The sequence below is a fragment of the Ruditapes philippinarum genome, unplaced genomic scaffold, assembly GCF_026571515.1.
Source record: "Ruditapes philippinarum isolate M1 unplaced genomic scaffold, ASM2657151v2 ctg123_1_1_1_1, whole genome shotgun sequence".
Classification (NCBI taxonomy): Eukaryota; Metazoa; Mollusca; class Bivalvia; order Venerida; family Veneridae; genus Ruditapes; species Ruditapes philippinarum.
In genome coordinates this window covers 556,516-578,704 of record NW_026864861.1, presented here as the reverse complement: position 1 = coordinate 578,704, position 22,189 = coordinate 556,516, and the positions used below count along the sequence as shown (strand labels likewise).

The window sequence follows — 22,189 nt, the reverse complement described above, 5'->3', positions numbered from 1 at the left end:
TAATTTGTGTAATAAGAAGATTAATTCAGTGAATTGGATTTCTATTTCATCATAAATCATTTCAAAACCGATGTAATTACCATAGGTGGGTCATCTTCTCGGGCTTGAAATCTGGCAACGCCTTTCTTTTCATCGGTATTTTTGTTATGCTCACCGAATTCTATTTGTTAATGTGTTAACCACGGCGATGGTGATAAATGCTGAAATTTAGAGAAGGCACAGAAAGCAAAATTTAATGTCACACTATATGATCAAAAATCCAACATTAGTAACATTCAGGTGATTAATTTTATTAGTTTAAATGTGTTATGAAAAGCTTATTAAATTAAGACAAAAGCGTAAGTTCATTGGTACTATGAATCCGAAGAAAATTCTTTTAACAAGAGTTTGTATTAACAAACTAACTAAAATTTTAACTGATTTGTCATGTTAAGACATCGTTTTTGTAAGCACAAAATGTAATAATTATAAAACAACGATTATACCACTGGATATATTTAGTCCGATATGTTCAGAGTTAGGGAAGCAGGTTCCGTTGTGTAACATCATGAAAATTTATACATGCGCTGCACTTGTACCCACTCCAGTGCAGTGTCCAATTTTGAAAGCTACATTTGTTATACTGATTTTGATAGACCGGGAAAAGTATTGGCACATTCTTGTATAAACTCTTAGTAAAGTGTAGGAGTTTTTTTAAGTTATAGAAAAGTTCACGAATGGAAAACCTTCAACAATTAACAATAAACAAAACATTTTATCACGTCTATTTTATATATATGGTAAACCCTTCCATTTGAATACTCCTCTTTTTTCATAAAACTATACCCACGAAAAGAACTATCCGTTTCAATGAAGAAGAACTTTCTGGAATAAAAACATAATATAGCATAAATTTTATTGGCATTAAATGGTACATATTTATAGACATAACAAAAATGATAACTAATGTTAGAAACCTAAAACATTGCACAATATAGATTACTATAACATTATAGATGTTGTACTTACATTGCAAAATATCTGGCTCACATTCGCTGTTATCCATTCCCATGTGTTTCCTTCTATCTTAACCAACAAAGGATTTTCAGCACCACGAATTTATTTTCCTGACATACGCGTTTTGAAGAGTATTCTCCATTGCAAAGGTGTAGTTCATATTAAAGATTTATTTTCCTATAATCTTTATATCTGATGATACTATTGTAATATGAAATCATTATGTGACTATGGATTGTTTACATTAAATATGATATTTTAATGGACTATAATACAATTTATTAAGCTACATGATGTTTTGTATTATATAAAAGAACTATCCATACCTTTTATTGGAGGTTTGGTTGTGGTAATTACGGTTGTAATAGGGGGTTTTGTCGTACTTCCAGGTGTAGTTGTAACATTTTTCACGGGTTCTTGAGTTGGTGTGTTAGTATCGCTGCTAGAGGACTCACTAGTATCGGATTTGATAGAACTAGTTTTGTCAGAAGTTCCACCGGTACTTCCCGTTGAACTATTAGATTGACTCGCCGACGATCTTGATCCTGAATCTGAGCTTCCACCATTAACTCCACCCGAGGAAGTCAAGCTTCCAATATTAGAATCACCAGACGTTTGTGAACTTGTTTTGTTAGATGTTCCATCATTACTTCCCGTCGCACTGTTAGTATCGCTGCTAGAGGACTCACTAGTATCGGATTTGATAGAACTAGTTTTGTCAGAAGTTCCACCGGTACTTCCCGTTGAACTATTAGATTGACTCGCCGACGATCTTGATCCTGAACCTGAGCTTCCACCATTAACTCCACCCGAGGAAGTCAAGCTTCCAATATTAGAATCACCAGACGTTTGTGAACTTGTTTTGTTAGATGTTCCATCATTACTTCCCGACCCACTACTAGTATCGCTTCCCGACCCACTACTAGTATCGCTTCTCGACCCACTACTAGTATCGGCAGAGTTAGATTGGTCGTCGGACGTGTGAGATCCAGAAGATTGAATGCTTAGCGAATTCTCCGCTGTTCTGACGGTTGCCGAATCAGCACTTAAACTTCCACCATTGAATTCACCCCAAGGAGTCCAGCTTCCAATATCAGACGTCCCAAAATTTTGCGAACTTGTTTTGTCAGATGTTCCATCATTACTTCCCGACCCACTACTAGTATCGCTTCCCGACCCACTACTAGTATCGCTTCTCGACCCACTACTAGTATCGGCAGAGTTAGATTGGTCGTCGGACGTGTGAGATCCAGAAGATTGAATGCTTAGCGAATTCTCCGCTGTTCTGACGGTTGCCGAATCAGCACTTAAACTTCCACCATTGAATTCACCCCAAGGAGTCCAGCTTCCAATATCAGACGTCCCAAAATTTTGCGAACTTGTTTTGTCAGATGTTCCATCATTACTTCCCGACCCACTACTAGTATCGCTTCCCGACCCACTACTAGTATCGCTTCTCGACCCACTACTAGTATCGGCAGAGTTAGATTGGTCGTCGGACGTGTGAGATCCAGAAGATTGAATGCTTAGCGAATTCTCCGCTGTTCTGACGGTTGCCGAATCAGCAATTAAACTTCCACCATTTAATTCACCCGAGGCATCCCAGCTTCCAAAATTAGAATCCCCGGATGAACTGTCAGACGTTCCAGAAGTGTCAGATCCACTTGTTCCATCATTATAGAGATTTATATAAGTACCCCATGTTGAATGAGCCACAGCAAAAATTATAAAGGCTCTTAAAATAGTGTTCAACATTCTGTAAGTAATTAGACAATGATTTTAAAAAAAATAATATTTAATAACATGTGAATTAGTGAAAATATGGATATTTATTTTATTTTACCCATGCAATATGGTGCTATGTCAGTCAAATATATTTCAAACTTTTTAAAAATAAATATGAAATATAAATATGAAAGTGGGCGGACTTCTTTCGCAATTTTGTTTGAAAAATCTGATTAATACAAAACAACATTTTTGTTGAATTTTGTTTTGAAAACTATCTAGAATGATAGAAAATGGTCTAGCTAAGAAAATAAATCCGAACACTATTATCTTTGATTCAGTTATTAACGCTGCACAGAGTTGTTTACGTAACGTCACAATGAAGCGCCAAATATCGCGTGCAAAACAAGACGCATCTCTAATTAAAATATTACTGCGCGCTGTACAATTGCAGCAATCAAGGTGGTTCGTAACCCTTTTTCTTTGATAAGGAAATGAAATTAAAAGGTTATTTTTTCGTTTATCATGAAATATGGTATATATTTTCACTCAACATAATAAAATGCCACATATTTTCACTTGACGTCCCGGCATGTGGCAATTTATCATGTGTCGTGAAAATATCTTCCGTATTTCACTCAAACGAAAAAGTTTCCTCTTAGTATTGTTAAAATATATCACAAAACCAAAGCTTTCCAAGTGTTTCGCTGCAGTTTGAATTAATTTAAAAGTATTCCTTGTGTTAAAGAATTGTGATAAAGCAACTACAAAATAATCAAAATATAAAAAAAAATCTTACGTTTGCAAGCTAAGGTCCACAAAATGGAAACCCACTCTAAGGACTGCCAGGTTTCAAATCTGTACACACTACGGCTTTTGGGGTTGCATTATATGCTATTTGATCAACAGAAATCTGCATGCTAGCCAATCATTCCCGTTACATATGTTACACTGCTCAATGACCGCTGTTACTGGCGATAATACCTTGTAATTCTCTAATTACAAGGTATATCCCTGTATAACAAGTGACTATTTACACCACATTGAACAAAAACAGTTAATATTCTTGTAAAATTTTCAGTAATCTCTTATAACGAGGCAAAAAAATCCTGCACAACAACTGATTAATCACGTCACATTGATATGCTGGCAAGATCTTTTGATCTTATTTACATTATGAAATGAATCGCCAACGACAAAAATTCAAACAATGAAATTACTTGTATTCAAAATTAAATTGAAAATTTGTGTTTTAATTTGAATCATCGTGTGCTCAAATTTGAAATTTCTTTCGATTCTTGTTTTGTATATGTGCATTTTTATGTGACAATTTTTAATTTATGATAAATCAATATCTTCTTATGTTACACATAGATATATCTTAAGGACTTCGGGGTTTGCTTTAACTCCTTGTTGAGTTTAATCTAGGGGTTTGGATCGTCGGACAAGTGACGATCCGATCCAAACCACGATTCAGCAGTTACAATTCACAAATCGAACCACAAATCTTTCGTTATTAAGACACCCATAAAACATGTACATAAGTTATAAAAAAAACATGTTTATTTAAAAAAAAAAAACAATACTAAACATTAAATATATAAATTTATAAACTAGGTTTATGTTTTTATTCTTTGGGTGAGTATTTATGTTTTGATTTTTAAAACCAATTACTTCCTAGCTCAGCATCATAGTACATGGTCTTTAACCGGCAAATTGTATTTAGGTAAACTTCATATAATTTATACTCCAATCGTATTTTTCTCGATTTTAACAGTGTAAGAAACAGTAAATGTATATAAAAAAATAGATCGCGATCCACGATCTCTGGGATTACGAATATTCAAACTCGATTTTTCACTTTGATTCGTGATTATCCGAGTACTCGGATATTCGCCCCAGCCCTAGTTTAATCTCTTGATAAATCATGAATTTTGCATGGTTATCTCTCACTAACAAACCCTTATGAAAATTCTAAATATAAAATTGTTTAGATTGCTTCTGACTTTTGAATTTTCTGTTAGACGTCACAATCAAATCAAATCAGATTTAGGATAAATTAAGTTCACATAACTAAACACATTTTCATGTTCATGCATTATCAGATGTGTTGACCTAAACAGAATGATAATTTATTTCGCGTTTCCTCTTCATATTGTTGTTGAAGATGGAAAATGATTACAAACATTCAAATCTCAGATACTGTCTTTTTATATATATTTGAAATATTACAAAAAGAATACAAAAGACCTTTTTTCTTGCTGATAAATAAATTGCGACAATTTTACAACAGCTGTTCCAATGATTTTTATGTTAGGCCGGTTGGTAAGGGGGGAATCTTTAAAAAAAAAAAACATATTTTGTTCTTAACATAATTTGATACTTTTTAGTTTTTACCGTCAACTTACGTGCAATTGTCCATTACCGACTACTACATTTCTGTGATTATCATACGCAGAATGCGCATGCGCGCGAAAAGGCTTCATCGGGTCAATTTACATAAATCCGAGTTGAGACATAATGTTGCTCAAGCCTCAAGCAAGCGACCGTACAGTTAGGAAACAACACCAATGATGATTTATTTGTCATTTTTTCCTCAACCACTGTATTTACACCAAAAACTGTTTAATTTTTTAAGCTCACATGATTATTTTTCAAAGTATCAAAAGGATTTGCTCGTATATTATATGTAAAGCTTAAAATCGGTGTCCGAAGTCAACAATTGTGGCCTTTTTTTAAGAAATTTCACGGACAATTACGCTTTGTCGTAGTACTTAAGCCAGAAATTATATATTTTATGTAACTCCTAGTTATAAAAGTAACAATTCCTTAAGTTTATAATTGGTCTTTATTGAACTTAGTTATCAATTTTCAGTTCAAATCGGCGATTTTTCGCGTTTTGCTCGCTCGCAAGCGGAAGTTTTAGTGGACAAGGAGGGTACGCCGTGATAATACTTTGAAAAGGGGACATGATATTATGACCGGAAAGTAAAAATCTTTAAAAGATATAGACCGCGTGTCATAATTGTATAGGGGGTCCGTATACTTTGTAACACAGGTGCTAGGTGAGTTACTTCATAATTGTATAGGGGGTCCGTATACTTTGTAACACAGGTGCTAGGTAATGAGGACACTAGCTTGTACTAGTCACTTCTGTCTGTTAACAATTAAGTCGATCCTTTAATATTTTAATTCTGCCGCTATTGGCTTTCTTTAAGGATGCCGTCTTTTTTCTATTTGATATAATAAAGAAAGCATAATCCGAAAAACTAATGTAAATAGCTAATATTTTATTCAATATGAAATACAGTATTTGATGATAGCAACTGATTTGTACAAACTGTAAACTTGTTTAACACAACAGAGATACAAACACATAAACAAATAATGTCTCATATTGTTTACCTACAATTTGTAACAACCAATACAAACATTACCGATTTTATATTAAATTCAAATTAACTCAAACTTGTAACACTAACACAATTTATACAAACAAATAAAACACTAACATTTTGCAAAATAGATGGATGCTAAAATAGTATTAAGTGTGAACTAGGTAAACGAGAAAATGCCAAGTGTACATTATATATTTCTGTAAAAATATCACGTTAATAACAATCATTTGTAACAAAGAAATCAAATGGATTAAATGCATTAAATGAAATTATAACCACATAAAAAATGAAGAATACATGCGTGCAGCACAGTAACAGATTGTTTCATTACAATAAAACTTTATGACATACATTTTCATAATAATACCAATTCGCCATAGGAGTATGTATTCTAAAGATTATCTACACATTATAACAAACTAAAAACATGATCGGAAAGAAAACAAAAATCTAAATTGTTGACAAAACTCTTGCATTATCAAAAAAAATGATATCATTAATACCGTTCATTTAAATTTCCTCTTCAGTTTTCATGGCCAAGAACCAAAGTAACTCATTATATGTTCGGACAGCGAGACAAACGTTCTTGAAAAATTTTCAAATGTTTCTTTAGACCTTTATGCACCTCTGGTAGTCTTATCGCATATATTAGAGAATCGGTAATTGTGTTGAACATAAAGAGTGTTTGAATGATCACCGCCAATAATTCGGGCTGTTTTGTCATTAATGATAACACGTATATCCAAATGAAAGGTAAATTGCACGCTACCAATTTTACTGTGATGATTAATGCTGTGAGAGTAGCTTTACAGTCGGTTTTAGATCTTGCTCTACTTGTGAAATACCGACGATGAATTTTCCAAATGATTAAGACATACAAAGGTGGGATCGATGTAAAGCCAAGTGATGTCACTTGCCAGATTAGCAGATTTGCATTGAATATAGTAATGTAAACTTCATACTGAGATTTTTAAAAGTTGAAAATAAATTCCGTCGTTGCAACCGAAAATGAAGCTGCCCATAACAACAGAACAATGGCATTTACTCGACAGTTAGATAATATCATGTGTACATGTAATGGTTTTACAACAGAAATTAAAAGAGACACTGTTATATAAACCATATTGATAAAAGAGAAATTATGATCGGAATCAAGTACAGGCTAGCAAATATACTATCAACTATTAGATAAAATATCTCTATTTCCATTCATGTATAGGTTATAGGTTATACAGAGTGTTAAGAAATTAATTTTCGAGCGAACGAGGTGAAGCGAGAAAATTAGTTTCATAAAACTGTGTATATAACCTATAACCGACTTACAGTTAGCCCCGCCGCACTATGTAAATAGGCGAGGCCCATTTAAACGGCTCATTTAACGTATTTAATACATACAGTTGAGTTATAGCACAGTATGGAAAATATAATCTGATTTTATTGACCTGTCAATTATGAATACATTATAGCACTCATTTACATATTCGATCCCACTTCGGTTTTTTACGTTTATTTTACGAGAATTAATATGGAGTGTATCACTTACGTTTGGAAACCTCTCACTAGATTAATGTAGGTTCTTGTAACATCCGCAATAGCACAGTCGGTTAAGTGATTACCTAATGCATGAGGGGTTCGAGGTTCGATCCCCTTTTTTGACATTCGTTTTAGACTTATTCTTTCTTTATTTTTAAGTATATTCTAATGAAAATGGTCAAGCGCTTGCAATTTGTCTACACGGATATGAACCAACTAAGACACTGAATTGTCACATTATATTGTATAATTACATTTATTGATTTTAATCGGAATGAATTTTCAGTATTAATTCTTAAACATTGTTGTATACAAATGTATAGTATTTACAAAAAGGTGCAAAACATATCAAAAACGGAACAACCATAACTTAAAAACATGTTGAAAATAGTTATGAATAACAAAAATACTGGACATACTCTGTCTCGATCCTACAACACGTTGAACATTCAGATAAAATATACCAGTGGTTTACACTATAACGGTCAGTGTAAATATAACTTCAAAATAACAAGATGAATTTAATCACATCTTACTGCGCACATCTCACGGAATTTACCGAACATTTATCGAATATTAATATATTCTGTGCATTGACCATATAATCAGTATGGAATTGACAGGTTAATAAAATCAAACAATACTTCGGCAAAATTTAAACAAAATAGAGCGATTTCATTGGTATACAAACTTTGGCGAACTGTAAATAGCTATTATAGTTGACAGTTTTATCATTGTTCATTAATTCTGCTGAAGTTAAATTCATTATTAAAGAGAAATCATCCTTAAGTATATATCCTCCGAAAAGGAGTCCATTGAAAATATATTTCGTAAAAGGTCGTCAGGCCTGTTCGATTTTAAAAATCGAAGAAAGTCGTTTTCGTCGTCGAGGTATAGTGAATTTCTTGAAGAAATTATCCCATTCGTTGGCAATGGTGTTGCTTTGATGCCACTTCACTGAGATGGAAAACTTCTAAATTTCATAACTACATGACAAACTGAAAGAATCATATTCGATATTGTAAGACTCGCCACAAATTTTAGGTGAGTTTTTGAGATATTACCGCACAATGATATGATGAGAAGAAGGTTAAAGATACACGATATAACAGCCAACACAAAAGAAGCGAAACGCACTTGATCTATAGCTGGTTGATTTATATACACTTCATGAAGTTCCCAGTTGCTGTATGGAGCGACATCTTCAGTATTGACAGAGCCCATAGTTCTGTGTGTTCAGTGATTGTATATGTCAACACTCTTTTACAAGTAACTCAAATGTAATATTATCACAGACTGTCAAACACTTTCTCAAAACCATTCCTTGCTCTAGCGAGTAATTTAATTGGCTGCCTCCAATATCCAATCAAATAGTATCCTGTTCTTTCTATTACATTTGAGATGGAAAAAGATATGGTAATACTCAGTGGAAAAAGAAATATTTCTTAATTCTGAAATTCAATAAAATTAGGACAAATGCATTAATCTGAGACAATATATATATTCTATTTGAATCATCCATATAACAGTATTGCATAAGCCACGTGAAGCACGAAATTTTGAAAGTGATAAAAGTATTCGTTAGGTAAAACTGAGATTAGATTATGTGTGAAGGAAATTATGTAATTAGCCATAAGCTTGTTGTCGGGACAGAATTTACGCATTTGACCTGTGCAGACCAAGGTCACCGTTCATTATTCATTAAGTACATATTTTATTTTTTTTTTTCGTAACATTGATTAATTGTTATGCCCATGACCTGTTAAACATGAGCTGCTAAATACTGTGTGTGATATTGCCGACATCAACTCGTATATATTTAACAGACCGAAGGTGTGGTTAATAACACGCTACAACTTTCAATGTTATTACAGAGATGATGTCGTAGTAGACACAATAAGAACTGATTACAAATACTTCTGTAATCAAAGATTTGCTAATGTTAAAGGCAAAAATACGGTATATAATATCCGGTATTGTCAATGAAAGTACAATGAATTCCGCATTAAAAGCCGGCTGACAAATGTGTTGTTCGGTATTTTAGATGAATAGTTTGCATATTTAGAAATGTATGCATCATTGCATAAATAAAGATGAGATTTGTCTTTTATGTACTTTTGTTGATGTTGAACTTAAATTTATTAAATTCCTGCAATAAACCTTCCATCATGTCTATGTAACCGCTTTCAGCAAGATCGTTTGGTGACAAGTGTTCATCCGCAACAGCATTGAAACTTAAAATTCACTCAAATGCGGTGCAGCTAAATCCCAGCATTATGTGATAAACTGAAAAGATTGAAATCCACAGCACAAATGTTAAGGAACGTATTTGATACGTTTCTGGTTCATGTGATAAACTTTATAAATGATAAAACCGCATACACTTTCTAACAATGGATTATATTAGCTGATACAAACTTCAATTATTTGATATAAACATTGATGTTCAATATTTTTCTTAACATCCATTATGTACATTTAATTGTATTTCTTTAATTAATGTTTTATTTCCATTCACATCATGTCCGTATTAATTTATACACGTATAATAGTAATGATCATTTCTAATTAATTTATTTCTATTGTTAAGAATATTTCATTTATTATAAAGAAGCAAAATAATAAACACATGTTTTTATCATATCTATATATCATTTAAACAGGAGAAAATGGATCATGTAGCGAAACAAAGAAGCTCTTTTTACAATTGTTAATTTGTTTTCGAAAATAAATAATCAGATATTTATCAGTTTGCATATAACAATGACATCATACAAATCATAAACGCCTGATTAATTCTTTATAATAATATTTAGATGTTAATTTTCAAATGACAGTATAGTATCCAACAATCTAATATAACTTCTACATTATTTGAACCTAATCATATAGTAGTAAATCGGATATATTGTAAGGAAGGTAAATTTGAATTGTATATGTTTATAATATGTTTATTGAATGTCATAATCACAATATCACCCGGGACCAGCTACCAAGATATTGTTTCTTTAAATACAGATATTTTCTATCCTCCGTTACATTAGGTCCACATAACGCCCAATGATAAATATTCAAATCTGTTTTGATTGTCCTTATTTTATGTTTAACATGAAACTTAATCGTGTCCTCTAAAATTGTAGAATTTTCAGAAAACAGTCAATACTCTTATATATGTAGTAATATTGCCTCCTTTACATCTAATAAATGTTTTGCCGTGTTTTACATAATTATGTTAAAATCATATATTTTTTGAATTCGTTTGCTCATATTATTGTAAAACTGATGACGGATGGACCTCCGACACTTAATAAGTCATGTGACGGAGGCAATAAACGAGGTTACTTACGGGGCCCGTAAAATAACATGAAATTTATGTTCTTCAAATATAAAGGATGTCTTTGCATCTTTACATCACTTGATTAGACACTACAGCATATTTACTTTTAACCCTTACCTTACTAGAACGGAAAGAGGTGTACCATTGCCATCAGTCAGTTAAGCTTTATGCTGTTGGTAGCTCACAAATCCCTTAAACCTTGAATTGGATGCTTCAAATTCAAAACAGGACAAACCATTACTAAATTCAGAAGGTTTATAATTCAACACGTGTTTCTTAAAGCAGTGCTCCATAACAACGTAAGTAAATGAAATTGTGGCTTCTAATAGCATTTATTATTGGTTCACTCTTTTAATATCTTCCGTAAAGCATTCAAATCGTGTGTATGTTTTAAGAATTTCTTGAGCACATATTTATCACTGTTTGTTATGGTGGCTGATTTGGTAAACTTTGTGCGCGTTGCGTTGTCGATAGCGACAACACAATCTATATGTCGCTTCTTGTCGCTAGCGAAACGTGTCACACTGTCCTCTTGTCGTCCTGCCTCTAGCGAAGCACGCCAAACGATGCGTTGTCGTGCGACGCGTTGTCGCGATGTCACCCTGTCGCTTAGATTATAAGCCAATCATATGATTTGAACCGAGCGACAATGTGACATCGCGACAACATACCGCACGACAACACGCCTTCTGGCATACATCGTTAGCGACAAGACGACAAGACGAAAGTCCAAAATCAGCCACCATAGTTTGCTCTGTTTGAAAGAGAACAATAAGAATCTATTTGATACAAATAATTCAACATGCAGTTTTGAATGCTAGCACGATCGATTGTATATTATCATTATCACCAGATGTATCCATGGGAGTGCGTGGCCGAGTGGTCGTTGACTTCAAACCACTTACCTCTCACCTCTAAAGGTTCGGGCTGCGTAAGCGTCTTCGGATTCCTTTATATGAGAAAGCTATCCAGTTAGCTTACGGAACGTCGGAGCCCTTCGTGCTTGAAATAAAGCACAGAGGGGCCCCTGGGATATTTCTCTACCAGTTAGACTGGAATTTAGCTATAATGACCTTTACTGTGTTGGTGCGACTTAAATCTCATTTAATAAAGAGATATATCCACGATAAATATGGGTACGTATTGTGATATTTTTCTTCGGAAACATTTGCTTAAAGAGACATTCTGTTTGGAGATATTGTGACTACACAGCTGATCATATTCTACACAAGAAACTTATCCTAGTGAGTAATTAATTAACCTTTTATCAATGCTGTTTTCATTTCAACAAAAGTTAAAATGTAAAACATGTAGGTAACTGGATATTTTTTTATCCAATGTTTTCATTGGTATAAAAGTATGATTTTATTTTATGCTTTTCAGTGGATTACCGATCTATCCGTGAAAATGATATTTGATAATTTTTCAGTGAAAATTATCAAAATATAATTTCACGCTTTTCGATGACGAAACTACTTTTTTTTCCACGTGGTTCCTCAATTTTATTTTTGCTGACAAATCTGACATTGTCAATGCTATTTAGAGAAACACAAAGCTAAACTTGATATATAACTTGAATTTCAAAAGTAATAAAAAGAAGAAAACCTACTTCAATTCATTCAAATTACCAATCACCAAATATCGTCTCTAAATCTTTGGTTTAATTTTTACAGTCTGAAAAATACAATTCCTTCCACATGCAAAACTGCTCTTGGTGACATTTGGGCATATTTAAGTATCCTACGAGCAATAACTGCTTAATTCAATATGGAAACTTGAAAAGCAATGGCAGCTATCAGCCCGAAGAATAAGTAAACAACCCAGCGTTCGTAAGGCAACAATGTCTGTAACAATCCTCTAGTTTTCTTTCTTCTAAAATGACATAAGACTAACAAATCCAAATGATATCCCACTGAATCAAACACAATTATTTTCCTCCCTTTTAAAATTGGCGACATTTCACAAAGCCGGTTCTATATAAATTCGCAGTGTGTAACGGAAATAAGGTCGGATGGAGGACCAATCTTCTACTAGAATTGTTTGTTTTTAATATTTAAACCAGCGATCATTCATTATTTTAATAAAATTTATTATATCAACGGCATTTAAAGTTGTTTGTCGAACTTATCTTTCAGCCGAAGACTTCTTGTATTTTATGAGAAATTCGACTAATAGAGGCTTCCAGTGGGGAAAACAGATTTCAATATTAAAGTTAATATTAAGGAAATTCCGTTTTAACTTGTTTTTAAGCATAAACTAAAAAGAAAATGTGTTTGCTTGTTGTGTAAGATGTAATTTTATTTCATCTCGTGAACTTTAAAAACAGTATTCGTACTCGTGAGAATACTGTTTTAAAAGCCCACTCGATTAAATGAAATAACATCTTACACACAAACAAACAAATATCCTCTATATCTGTACGAGTGATGAACTTTATATTCTTTAGCGTTGAAAGATCATAGTTATTACACTTAATTCTAAATCAGTTACGTCAATCTTTACAATGAATATATCTTACATTAAAGCTGATGAATACAAATGTTCCGCATTTAAAAGCATTTATTTCAATCCAAGTATGCCCTTTATATTTCAAATTTTGTTTCATAACTCCCACATGTCAATATTTCTAGATGCTATTTATGACATAAAAGTTGATACGTGAAAGGTTGACAATGTAAAGAGGATTTAAAGGTCGTGTAGCGTGTACAGTGCAGCATCTGCAGATCACTCAATATGTTCGTTGTTTCCCGTTGTTTCCTTAAGTCATATGGCGCCGAAACAGGACAGATAATTTTGGCTACCCTTTGGTGTAACAAACTGTAACAATCGAACCGTCTTCGGCTAGTATCTATAATAACCTCGGAGTTAATATTTTTACCACGTGGTTTCAGATGTGAGTGTAATCTGTTTTATAATGTAAAACGAATGTATATATATGACAAATCCGACTCAATATCAACAGGTTGACATTTTGTACTTTCGGCTTCTACAACCATAATAATAAATGTATGAATAATGTATTGTTTGCTTTTGTATCTATAGATCAACTTATTTTAGGTGGACTTTTACTTGATATATTGGAAATAAACTTGTCAACAACTCCCAGCATTAAATTACTATTTGTTTACATGTTTAGTTTCTTAGCGTATGTTAGACCGAAATACCGTATCCGTTCTGTGTATTCATAGTTTTGTGTTTGAGGTCCTTATCCGAGGATTTACGGAAAGGGCCGAAAAGTTGCGATTGAAATTGTAAGCAACACCAGCGGTCAAAACCATCTCACCTGTTTGAGCTAAGAGATGGATTAACTCCAATAATTCGAACCTATTTAGTCGCCTCTTACTACCAAGCAGGGTTAAACGTTGGTTGCAATTGTGATACCTCAACCCGTAAAGCCAACCCCTTAGTCACAAGGGGCCTAGAGTGGTCTAATATACTGTGAAGTCTGCAGGGATTGCACTTTATATCGGAACTTCCAAGATAATCATATGTTTTTGCAATTATTGGCCATACATATTATCATTTTAAACTCGTAGGTTACAATACTATATTCTCTATAAATCTAAATAATACGCCCACAATGAGCAGCAATTCAGTAAATGTCAATGCAACATGTGTGCGTTTTGAAATTGCATGTTCCAAACTATAATTATTTCCTCTACGTATTTGGAATACGTTATCTTTTTGACGTTTTTTTACCGTTTTTTAAATCAGTGAATAAAAAGACTTATAAAAGGGAAGATCTTTTACTTTAGTTTGATTTTTGTATTTGCGCTATTCAGATTTTCCTCTTTAATACGGAAGGTACTCAATACAAACTTCAATGTCATTAATTATTTTTTCTTCCTGGACAGAATAATTATCGCTTTTTTAACCAATACCCGAACTTCCCCCAGTGAATCACCGCCGTTTAAACCAAAACCCGTACTTCCCCTGAGTGAATCATCTGGGTTTTTTTTTTAATATTTAAAAAAAAATGCATGTCCTTTCCTTTTATGCATATGAATGTAATATAATAATTTTATTTAAAATGTAAACGTTTCAATAACGTTTAATATGCATGCGGGGAAACACATTGTATACTTTGTTTGGGGAATATTTGTCAAATTACGCTCTCTACTACTTGTAATGGGAAAGGTAGGCAATGTGATTGGCTGTAAGAAAAAAAATTAAACTTGAGCAGTCGACAGTGCTGACTTTGGTAAGACATATGTTCAGCCTAGCGTGCCTCTTTACTTGTAAATTAGTTTCGCAGGGTAAAAGGTGCAGTGTTGTTTACAGTTTTGTCTTTTTTACATGATTACTTTTGATCACACGTGTCGGGCTTGTAATGTAAGAATTACTGGATGTGTGGGTTCAAGTCCCGTCAGGGACAAGTCGTGATTTCCTTGAGAAAGAAACTTTAATGTCATTGCTTAGAGCTCATAACATATTGCCAGGTTTTCGCTAAAAATGTATCTGTCATCATATTCTTAGCTTATTCAATGTTTAACCTATTTTATTCTACAGTTTTCAGTTAAGGCTTAAGACTTACATTTGTACTACGTTCTCAAGATTTAAAAGTGATCAATGCGATAAGTGCATCAAAGAAACACTTTTTATGGCACAGCACACGTTATTTAAATCACACTAAGTTCATCAATCCAATGCGATTTTACATTGAAATGAAAATACAAAACAGAAACTCAACATTGGGTGATAAGCAGATAAGGCTTACATACAAATATAGGACAATAGATGGTTTCATATAAATTGGTCTATTTTTTAAGGGGAATTCTGTGGTAGTGAGTCTTGTTTCGTCCTATTATTGCGTGTCAATAAATCGCTTTTTTCGATGCACCTACTGCACTAATCACAAAGACTAGACCATTTTTGTCCTTCTTTGCCACTATTCTCAAAATGCTTGAATTTTTTGTCTAGGATAATTTTTGTGAAAACAAAAAAAAAACAATGCTTTCCGAAATGATAGCATTCGCCTAGACAAGCATATCGTGAAACGTTTTAGCGAAATAAATGTTGTTTTTTAATCTTTGTGAATAAAATAGATTGATTTGTGTTAAAACGTCTTTATAAATCGAATTAAAATCAGTCGACTTACACATCATGATCTCACTTATCGGAAACCCTTTTACATTTCCGTTTGATCCTTTAAACTTTAAATTAACGTTTATAAATTTGCAATATTTTTTTTTTGGTGTGTGTGTGTGTGTGTGTTTTTTTTTGTTTTTGTTTTTTTGTTTTGTTTTTTTTTAAGTCGCTAACAAGTTGTTCCAGCCAAAGAGGTTATATTAAAAGATATATCATACAGGTTCATGACCCTGTCAAAGTTAGTGAAGAAATATTTCTTTAGCTGATCAAGCGATCTTGTGTCGCATAGGGAAAACAAATACTCTCTATTTGAACTGTTTAAAAAAAGTATGTATTTGATTGAGGCATTTAAACGTTTGTGAAAAAAAAATGCATTTAAAAAGATGCATTAAGAAGATTTTTATAATTTAACGAACCGTACAGAATGTTTGTATAAGGCTAACCTATTTCTCCGTATTACGATTGACGTTCGCTGAAAAGTGATATTGACCTGGTGATATTCATAAAAACAAATTATGTCAGAAACACAGTGTATAAACGAAATCACTGAACCCTGTCTTGCTAGCCTATTCAATTTAATGTGTACCACAAGCAAGTGTTCACTTTCGATCACTGTTCCCCTCTTTGGGGCATATATATTTCAACTTGAATCTTTCTTGCTATAACAGGAAGCAGATTTGTTGATTTACTATGAGGGGTTAAATCTAATATTTCGGTCTCGTCACCTTATGCTGTGTTCTCACCGCCGATCAGATCAACTCGATCAAGCACGATCAAGCGATCGGGTACCGGTCTAGCTCGGTCTGCATGCGTGATCGGGGGTGGTCGGAGCGGTCTACCTTGGTCGGCATGGCTCGGGCTTCCTACCCGAATTTTTTTGACATGTCAAAAAAATTCGAGTAGCGATCGAGTAGATAAGCGGTGGAGAAGCAATCGTATAGTGATCGAGTAGAAGATCTTGTTGATCGATAATAAATCGTGTAACGATCTAGTTTGGTCGGGTATACATCAAATTGGAAGATAGAGCAACTTCCAAATTCTGACAACAAAAATTCCTAGAAAGGGCAAAAGGCAACATGCAGTACGAGTAATAGGACTATCTGGACCACAACTGCAACTGCTCAATCTCCATCATGAACTAATTTGAACTAGGAATGTTTGAAGATTTATTCTAAACAATTCGGTACACGACTATTCACGACTCGATTACGATGATTACGATCTGGTCGGGTGGAAATCTGGCAACGATCGAGCAGAGGTCCAGTTAGTCTAGTTGAGATCGTGTATGACTCGCGTATAGGTCTGGGTGATCGAGAAGAAGTCGGGACTTTGATCTTCACCTAATCACTATGCAAAAATTGTTTACTAATCTTTAATTTCTTAATAAACCGTATAAATTACTTACATGAAATTGGACGTTCTACTTATTTCATATGTGAAAAAAAGATCATCCGAAGATACATGTCTCTATGATTTCGAGCACCTTATGAGATATATTTTTTTCAAAACACTTCAATTCTCGTTTTATCTTTCCCGATGTTTTGATAATTTAGTATTATCTCAATATTCAAGAGTTTGCTTACTGAAAGGTCACCCTTACTTTAAAATCATAGGTCAACAATTGAACTTTTACGGGTCAAAATGGAATACTAGTAAAGATCCGGTTAAAAAGTATGTACTGATATTTTTCAGTTATTCCAAAATGTAATATACTCGTACCCTTATAAATATATATTTGGCTCAAGTTTGTCCTAAACTTGTAATGAAATGATTTAATATTGGATGAAAGTAATCGGTATGAAGTGACTATGATCTACTTTTATCTATTTTTTTGTTGTTGTTTTGTTTTGTTGTGTTGTTTTTTTTAATTGTGTTCTGTTGTTGTTTTATGATTGTTTGTTGGGTTTTTTTTATTTATTTTTTTTTTTTTGGTTTTGGGGTATTTTTTCTTGATTTAAACGCCGAATACCTGTTTTTGGCTATATCTCTTTCCTGGATAACTTACCAGTAATGTCCAATTTCTCCGCAAGTACCACCAGTCTACCAGTCCCACGAGATTTCAGGTTCAGCATTCAAAGACTCAATGTTCGAGGTCAGTTGTCACGGAGAAATTACGCTTCACCTGAGGATAGAATCCCCGTACCCGGTATGAGCCACGTCACGACAAAACCAACATAGTGCGTTTGCGACCAGCATGGATCCAGACCAGCCTGCGCATCCGCGCAGTCTGATCAGGATCCATGCTGTTCGCTATCAGTTTCTTTACTTGTTATAGGGTCTGTAAGCGAACAGCATGGATCCTGATCAGACTGCGCGGATGCGCAGGCTGGTCTCGATCCATGCTGATCGCAAACCCATTATGTTGGTTTTGTCATGGCATGGCTCATATTACTAATCTCCCCATTGAGCTAAGCGGCCGGACATTCTTTAATTTTGATAACCTCCCTTAAAGCTGCATGTCTCAAGATGAGCCCATTATTTAAAGAAAATCAAACTTGAAAAAAATGTACTAAGATTTTAAGAAAAGTAAAAAAGATTCATGATTCAAATAATAATTTACCTTTTATGTGTGCTTAATCACAGACTTTGCAGGAATTTCTACTACGTGACTAACACAGTGAAGGACACATAATGAATGTTCCGGCCTCTTTTTTTTTTTTTGGTAATTTACGAGGATTGTCACTGCCGTTTGCACTTTTTTGGTTCACTTCACAATATTTTACTTTTTAACAGATTCTTTAAATTTTCATGAAAATTATCATGAATTTGGAGGCATGCTGTTTTAAAATCAATAATTTTGATCACTTTTTTAAAAATTTATAATTTGGATCACTTTTTAAAATCTATAATTTGAATTACTTCCTTTAAAACGGTTGATGCACTAATTAAGTAGCGCATGTAGTACGCGTTAAATTATTGATATATTTTTCTAATGACAATGTGGCCATACCACGTGACTACTGACTAACATGTATTTTTCTATGAAATAGTGTCAAAAAACATATGACTTGCTAGAAATCGCCTGTTATGCCAAATGAGTGTGTACCGTTCCCCTCGGCCCAGGCTATGAAAAGAAAACTGTACTCGAATGTTCTCAAAAACCATTCAGGGGTTTTCAGAATTTTGATATACCGTGGATAACTGATATAATTACGGGTACTCTGCGCCTTATCTGATCAAAATCGGTTGAGTAATAAATAAGTTATGAATAAAAAACATACCTGAATCGGGTGAAAAATCGGCGTGTTCCGTACCCGAAAAGTCACGTGGTATGGCCACATTGAATGAGCAATATCTCCTCGAGATTTTGACCCAGAACATGAAAATATCTCAGAATCTAGCTTAAGCTACAGTCTCACTTATATCCCGACAGAGCCCCGGTAGACGTTCGGGCGATCCGGGAACGACCGGGAACAACCGGGGTACATCCGTTACTCTGCCGACAACGTCCTGGATGATCCGGGAACATCCGGGAACATCCGGCATTCGACCCCGGAATAAAATATTTAATATCACCGGGGTGGTCCGGGATGATCCGGGAAGTATAGGTTTGCCGGCTTCATCCTTAGCTCTGCCGGGAACGACCGGGGTTACACCGGGGAAGCACCGTAGCTCTGCCGGCACAAATCGGGTATGATATAGCCGGTAGAGCCCCGGTGAATGCCGGCAGAGCCCCGGAGGATGACGATGGAGCTACGGTTGATCCCGGTAGATCCCCGGCAAAGCCCTGTTCATTTCAAAAGAATCACGACAATTTGCGATGATTGCACTTGTTTGTATTAAAACCCTTATCCAGTCTGGCATAAGGATTTCTCAGAAAAGCATCATGAATTACTATTCTGGAACAATAGATATTATTTAAGATAAAAACTATGTATCAATTTTATCATTTTCGCGCGTTTTCAATCCACCGGGGTTCTACCGGGGCTCTGTCTGGATCGTCCTGGGCTCTGCCGGGGCTCTGCCTGGATCGACCGGGGCTCTGCCTGGGTCAACCGGGGCTCTTCCGGCGTCATCCGTGAACTACCGGGGAAGCACCGGCATGAACCGTAGCTTCACCTGGGCTCTGCCTGTATGATCCGGAGCGCATCCGGGATGGTTAGTTGGGAACTACCGTAGTGCTGCCGGGGTTAGTGTGACGGCAACAATAATTTCACCCCGGATCGTCTCCCGGATCATCCCGGTAACTTACCGGGATGGTCATGTGCTCTGTCGGGAGTAAGTGAGACCGCAGCTTTAGCACGTCAAACTAATTTGACTTGAACGGAATGGTAGAGTAAATCAAGTATTTTTGTTAGCTTTTTGTGTTGACCACATACAATAAAGGTATTAGGCAAGAAAAGGAATATCATTTCTTTATTCATGGCTGTACGGCGATTCAAATCATTTTTGGAAATGCTAATACTTGTAGAATTTAACTCATTACAGTGCTGGAGCAGTGACTCCTAGACGCTTGCAGAATTCACGATCACAAACTATTTTCGCAATTCTGCGGATGAAAGGCGAGATTTTAGCGCGCCTTGTCCAGTATATTCCGGAATTCGGTATTTAGTGTGGTGCTACAACACGTTTGTTTAGTTTTAGTCGTTTTAAAAGTGCTCTCCCATTCTCTATATTTGTATTTCTTTTTATCTTATAAGTTAGTAACATGCTTTCCACTTAGGAAATAATGTAAAGTCTATATACCAATTTAAGCACAGAAAATCGTATACACTTTTTAACCACTTGTTTCATCTCTAAAAAATGGTTCTATTTTAGGTATGCTAATACATAAAGACGTTTCAAAGGAATTAGATCTCCTTTCTGATCAGTGTGGACACTGAGTTTTGATAGGGCGTTGGTTCAAACCCCAAAATATGCAATTTTCACTTTCCGATTTTTGTCTTTTTTTTCCTCTTTTTGTTTGGTCAGATTTTGATTTTTTTTTCATATTTTTTTTATAATATTTTAATATCTCAATATCTTTCAAACAAGATGGTAAACTTTTGTAATTTTTTTATTTATGTCCAGAATATAGTACAGTTTATTAATATAAAGTTTTAAATGCCTTTTGAAAAACAGTTTATCATCAACCTTCTACCTTAAACGCCCGCTTCGTATGAAACACAATTACATTTACATAAGAGTTATAAGATATGAGCCGCGTCACGACAAAACCAACATAGTGCGTTTGCGACCAGCATGGATCCAGACCAGCCTGCGCCTCCGCGCAGTCTGATCAGGATCCATGCTGTTCGCTATTATTTTCTCTACTTGTAAAAGGGTTGATAAGCGAACAGCGAATGCGCAGGCTGGTCTGGATCGATGTTGGTCGCAAACGCACTATGTTGGTTGGCTCATATGATCTGAATCTAAATCTCACATATAGAAAGAAATTTGAATGCTTTATTTGATAGCATTGAGAGCAAGACTGATAATTATCATCTGTACTCCTAAGAATAATTACAAGCATTCTGACAAATTCTTTAAAGCTGTAATACAGAGCTGACATTGTGATACATTTCTATGCTTTATTCAATCAATAATTATTTATTTGTTTGTTAGCTTACGTATTTATCTATTTACCTTATCTTGAAATATTGTAAATATTGATTTCTAGATTGCTGTGTTCTGTAAATTGATATAGCTTTATGTTTACAGTTATATTTGACTACATGTTAATATTGTATCTAGCTGTTTACAGTGTTTTGCTAATTTTGTAGTTATATGTTTGTATATATGTTCAGCTCTTCATGTACATTGAAGGATCTTACTGTCTTACTGTCTTAATGTCTACTGTTAGACATTAACGTGACATTTACATCTTTTAAATGCTCACTGACTAATGGCTGTGTCATTAATGATACATCGTAAATTTTCGTAAATTATCAACACTATTTATACCGTCAATTTTAATAAGAATGAAAGTGTGTTATGTATTTGATAACCTTTTTGCAGTTGCCTTAATATTTTACTACCAATATAAATTTTCTTATGTAAGATTTTGTTTATATAAAAAATAGAACATTGTGAGCCTGTGTGCGAGATATTGCCCTCTCATTCTCGCATACTTCACCAGTCTTTCCACAAAGCACACATCATGCGTGCATAGGATATTAAAATAAACGATTAC

The 22,189-nt window shown here is 34.3% G+C and overlaps 1 protein-coding gene across 1 annotated transcript; it reads right to left on the bottom strand.

Annotated features, from left to right (window-relative positions):
* Positions 1-627: 627 nt before the first annotated feature.
* On the bottom strand, positions 628-3,786 carry LOC132727077 (protein rtoA-like). Its single transcript, XM_060712491.1, has 2 exons — positions 3,521-3,786; positions 628-2,752 (listed from the first exon to the last, which is right to left on the bottom strand). The coding sequence occupies exon 2, from the start codon at positions 2,749-2,751 to the stop codon at positions 1,300-1,302; it is 1,452 nt and encodes a 483-aa protein (XP_060568474.1). The 5' UTR covers position 2,752; positions 3,521-3,786; the 3' UTR covers positions 628-1,299.
* Between the last annotated feature and the right edge of the window lie 18,403 nt (positions 3,787-22,189).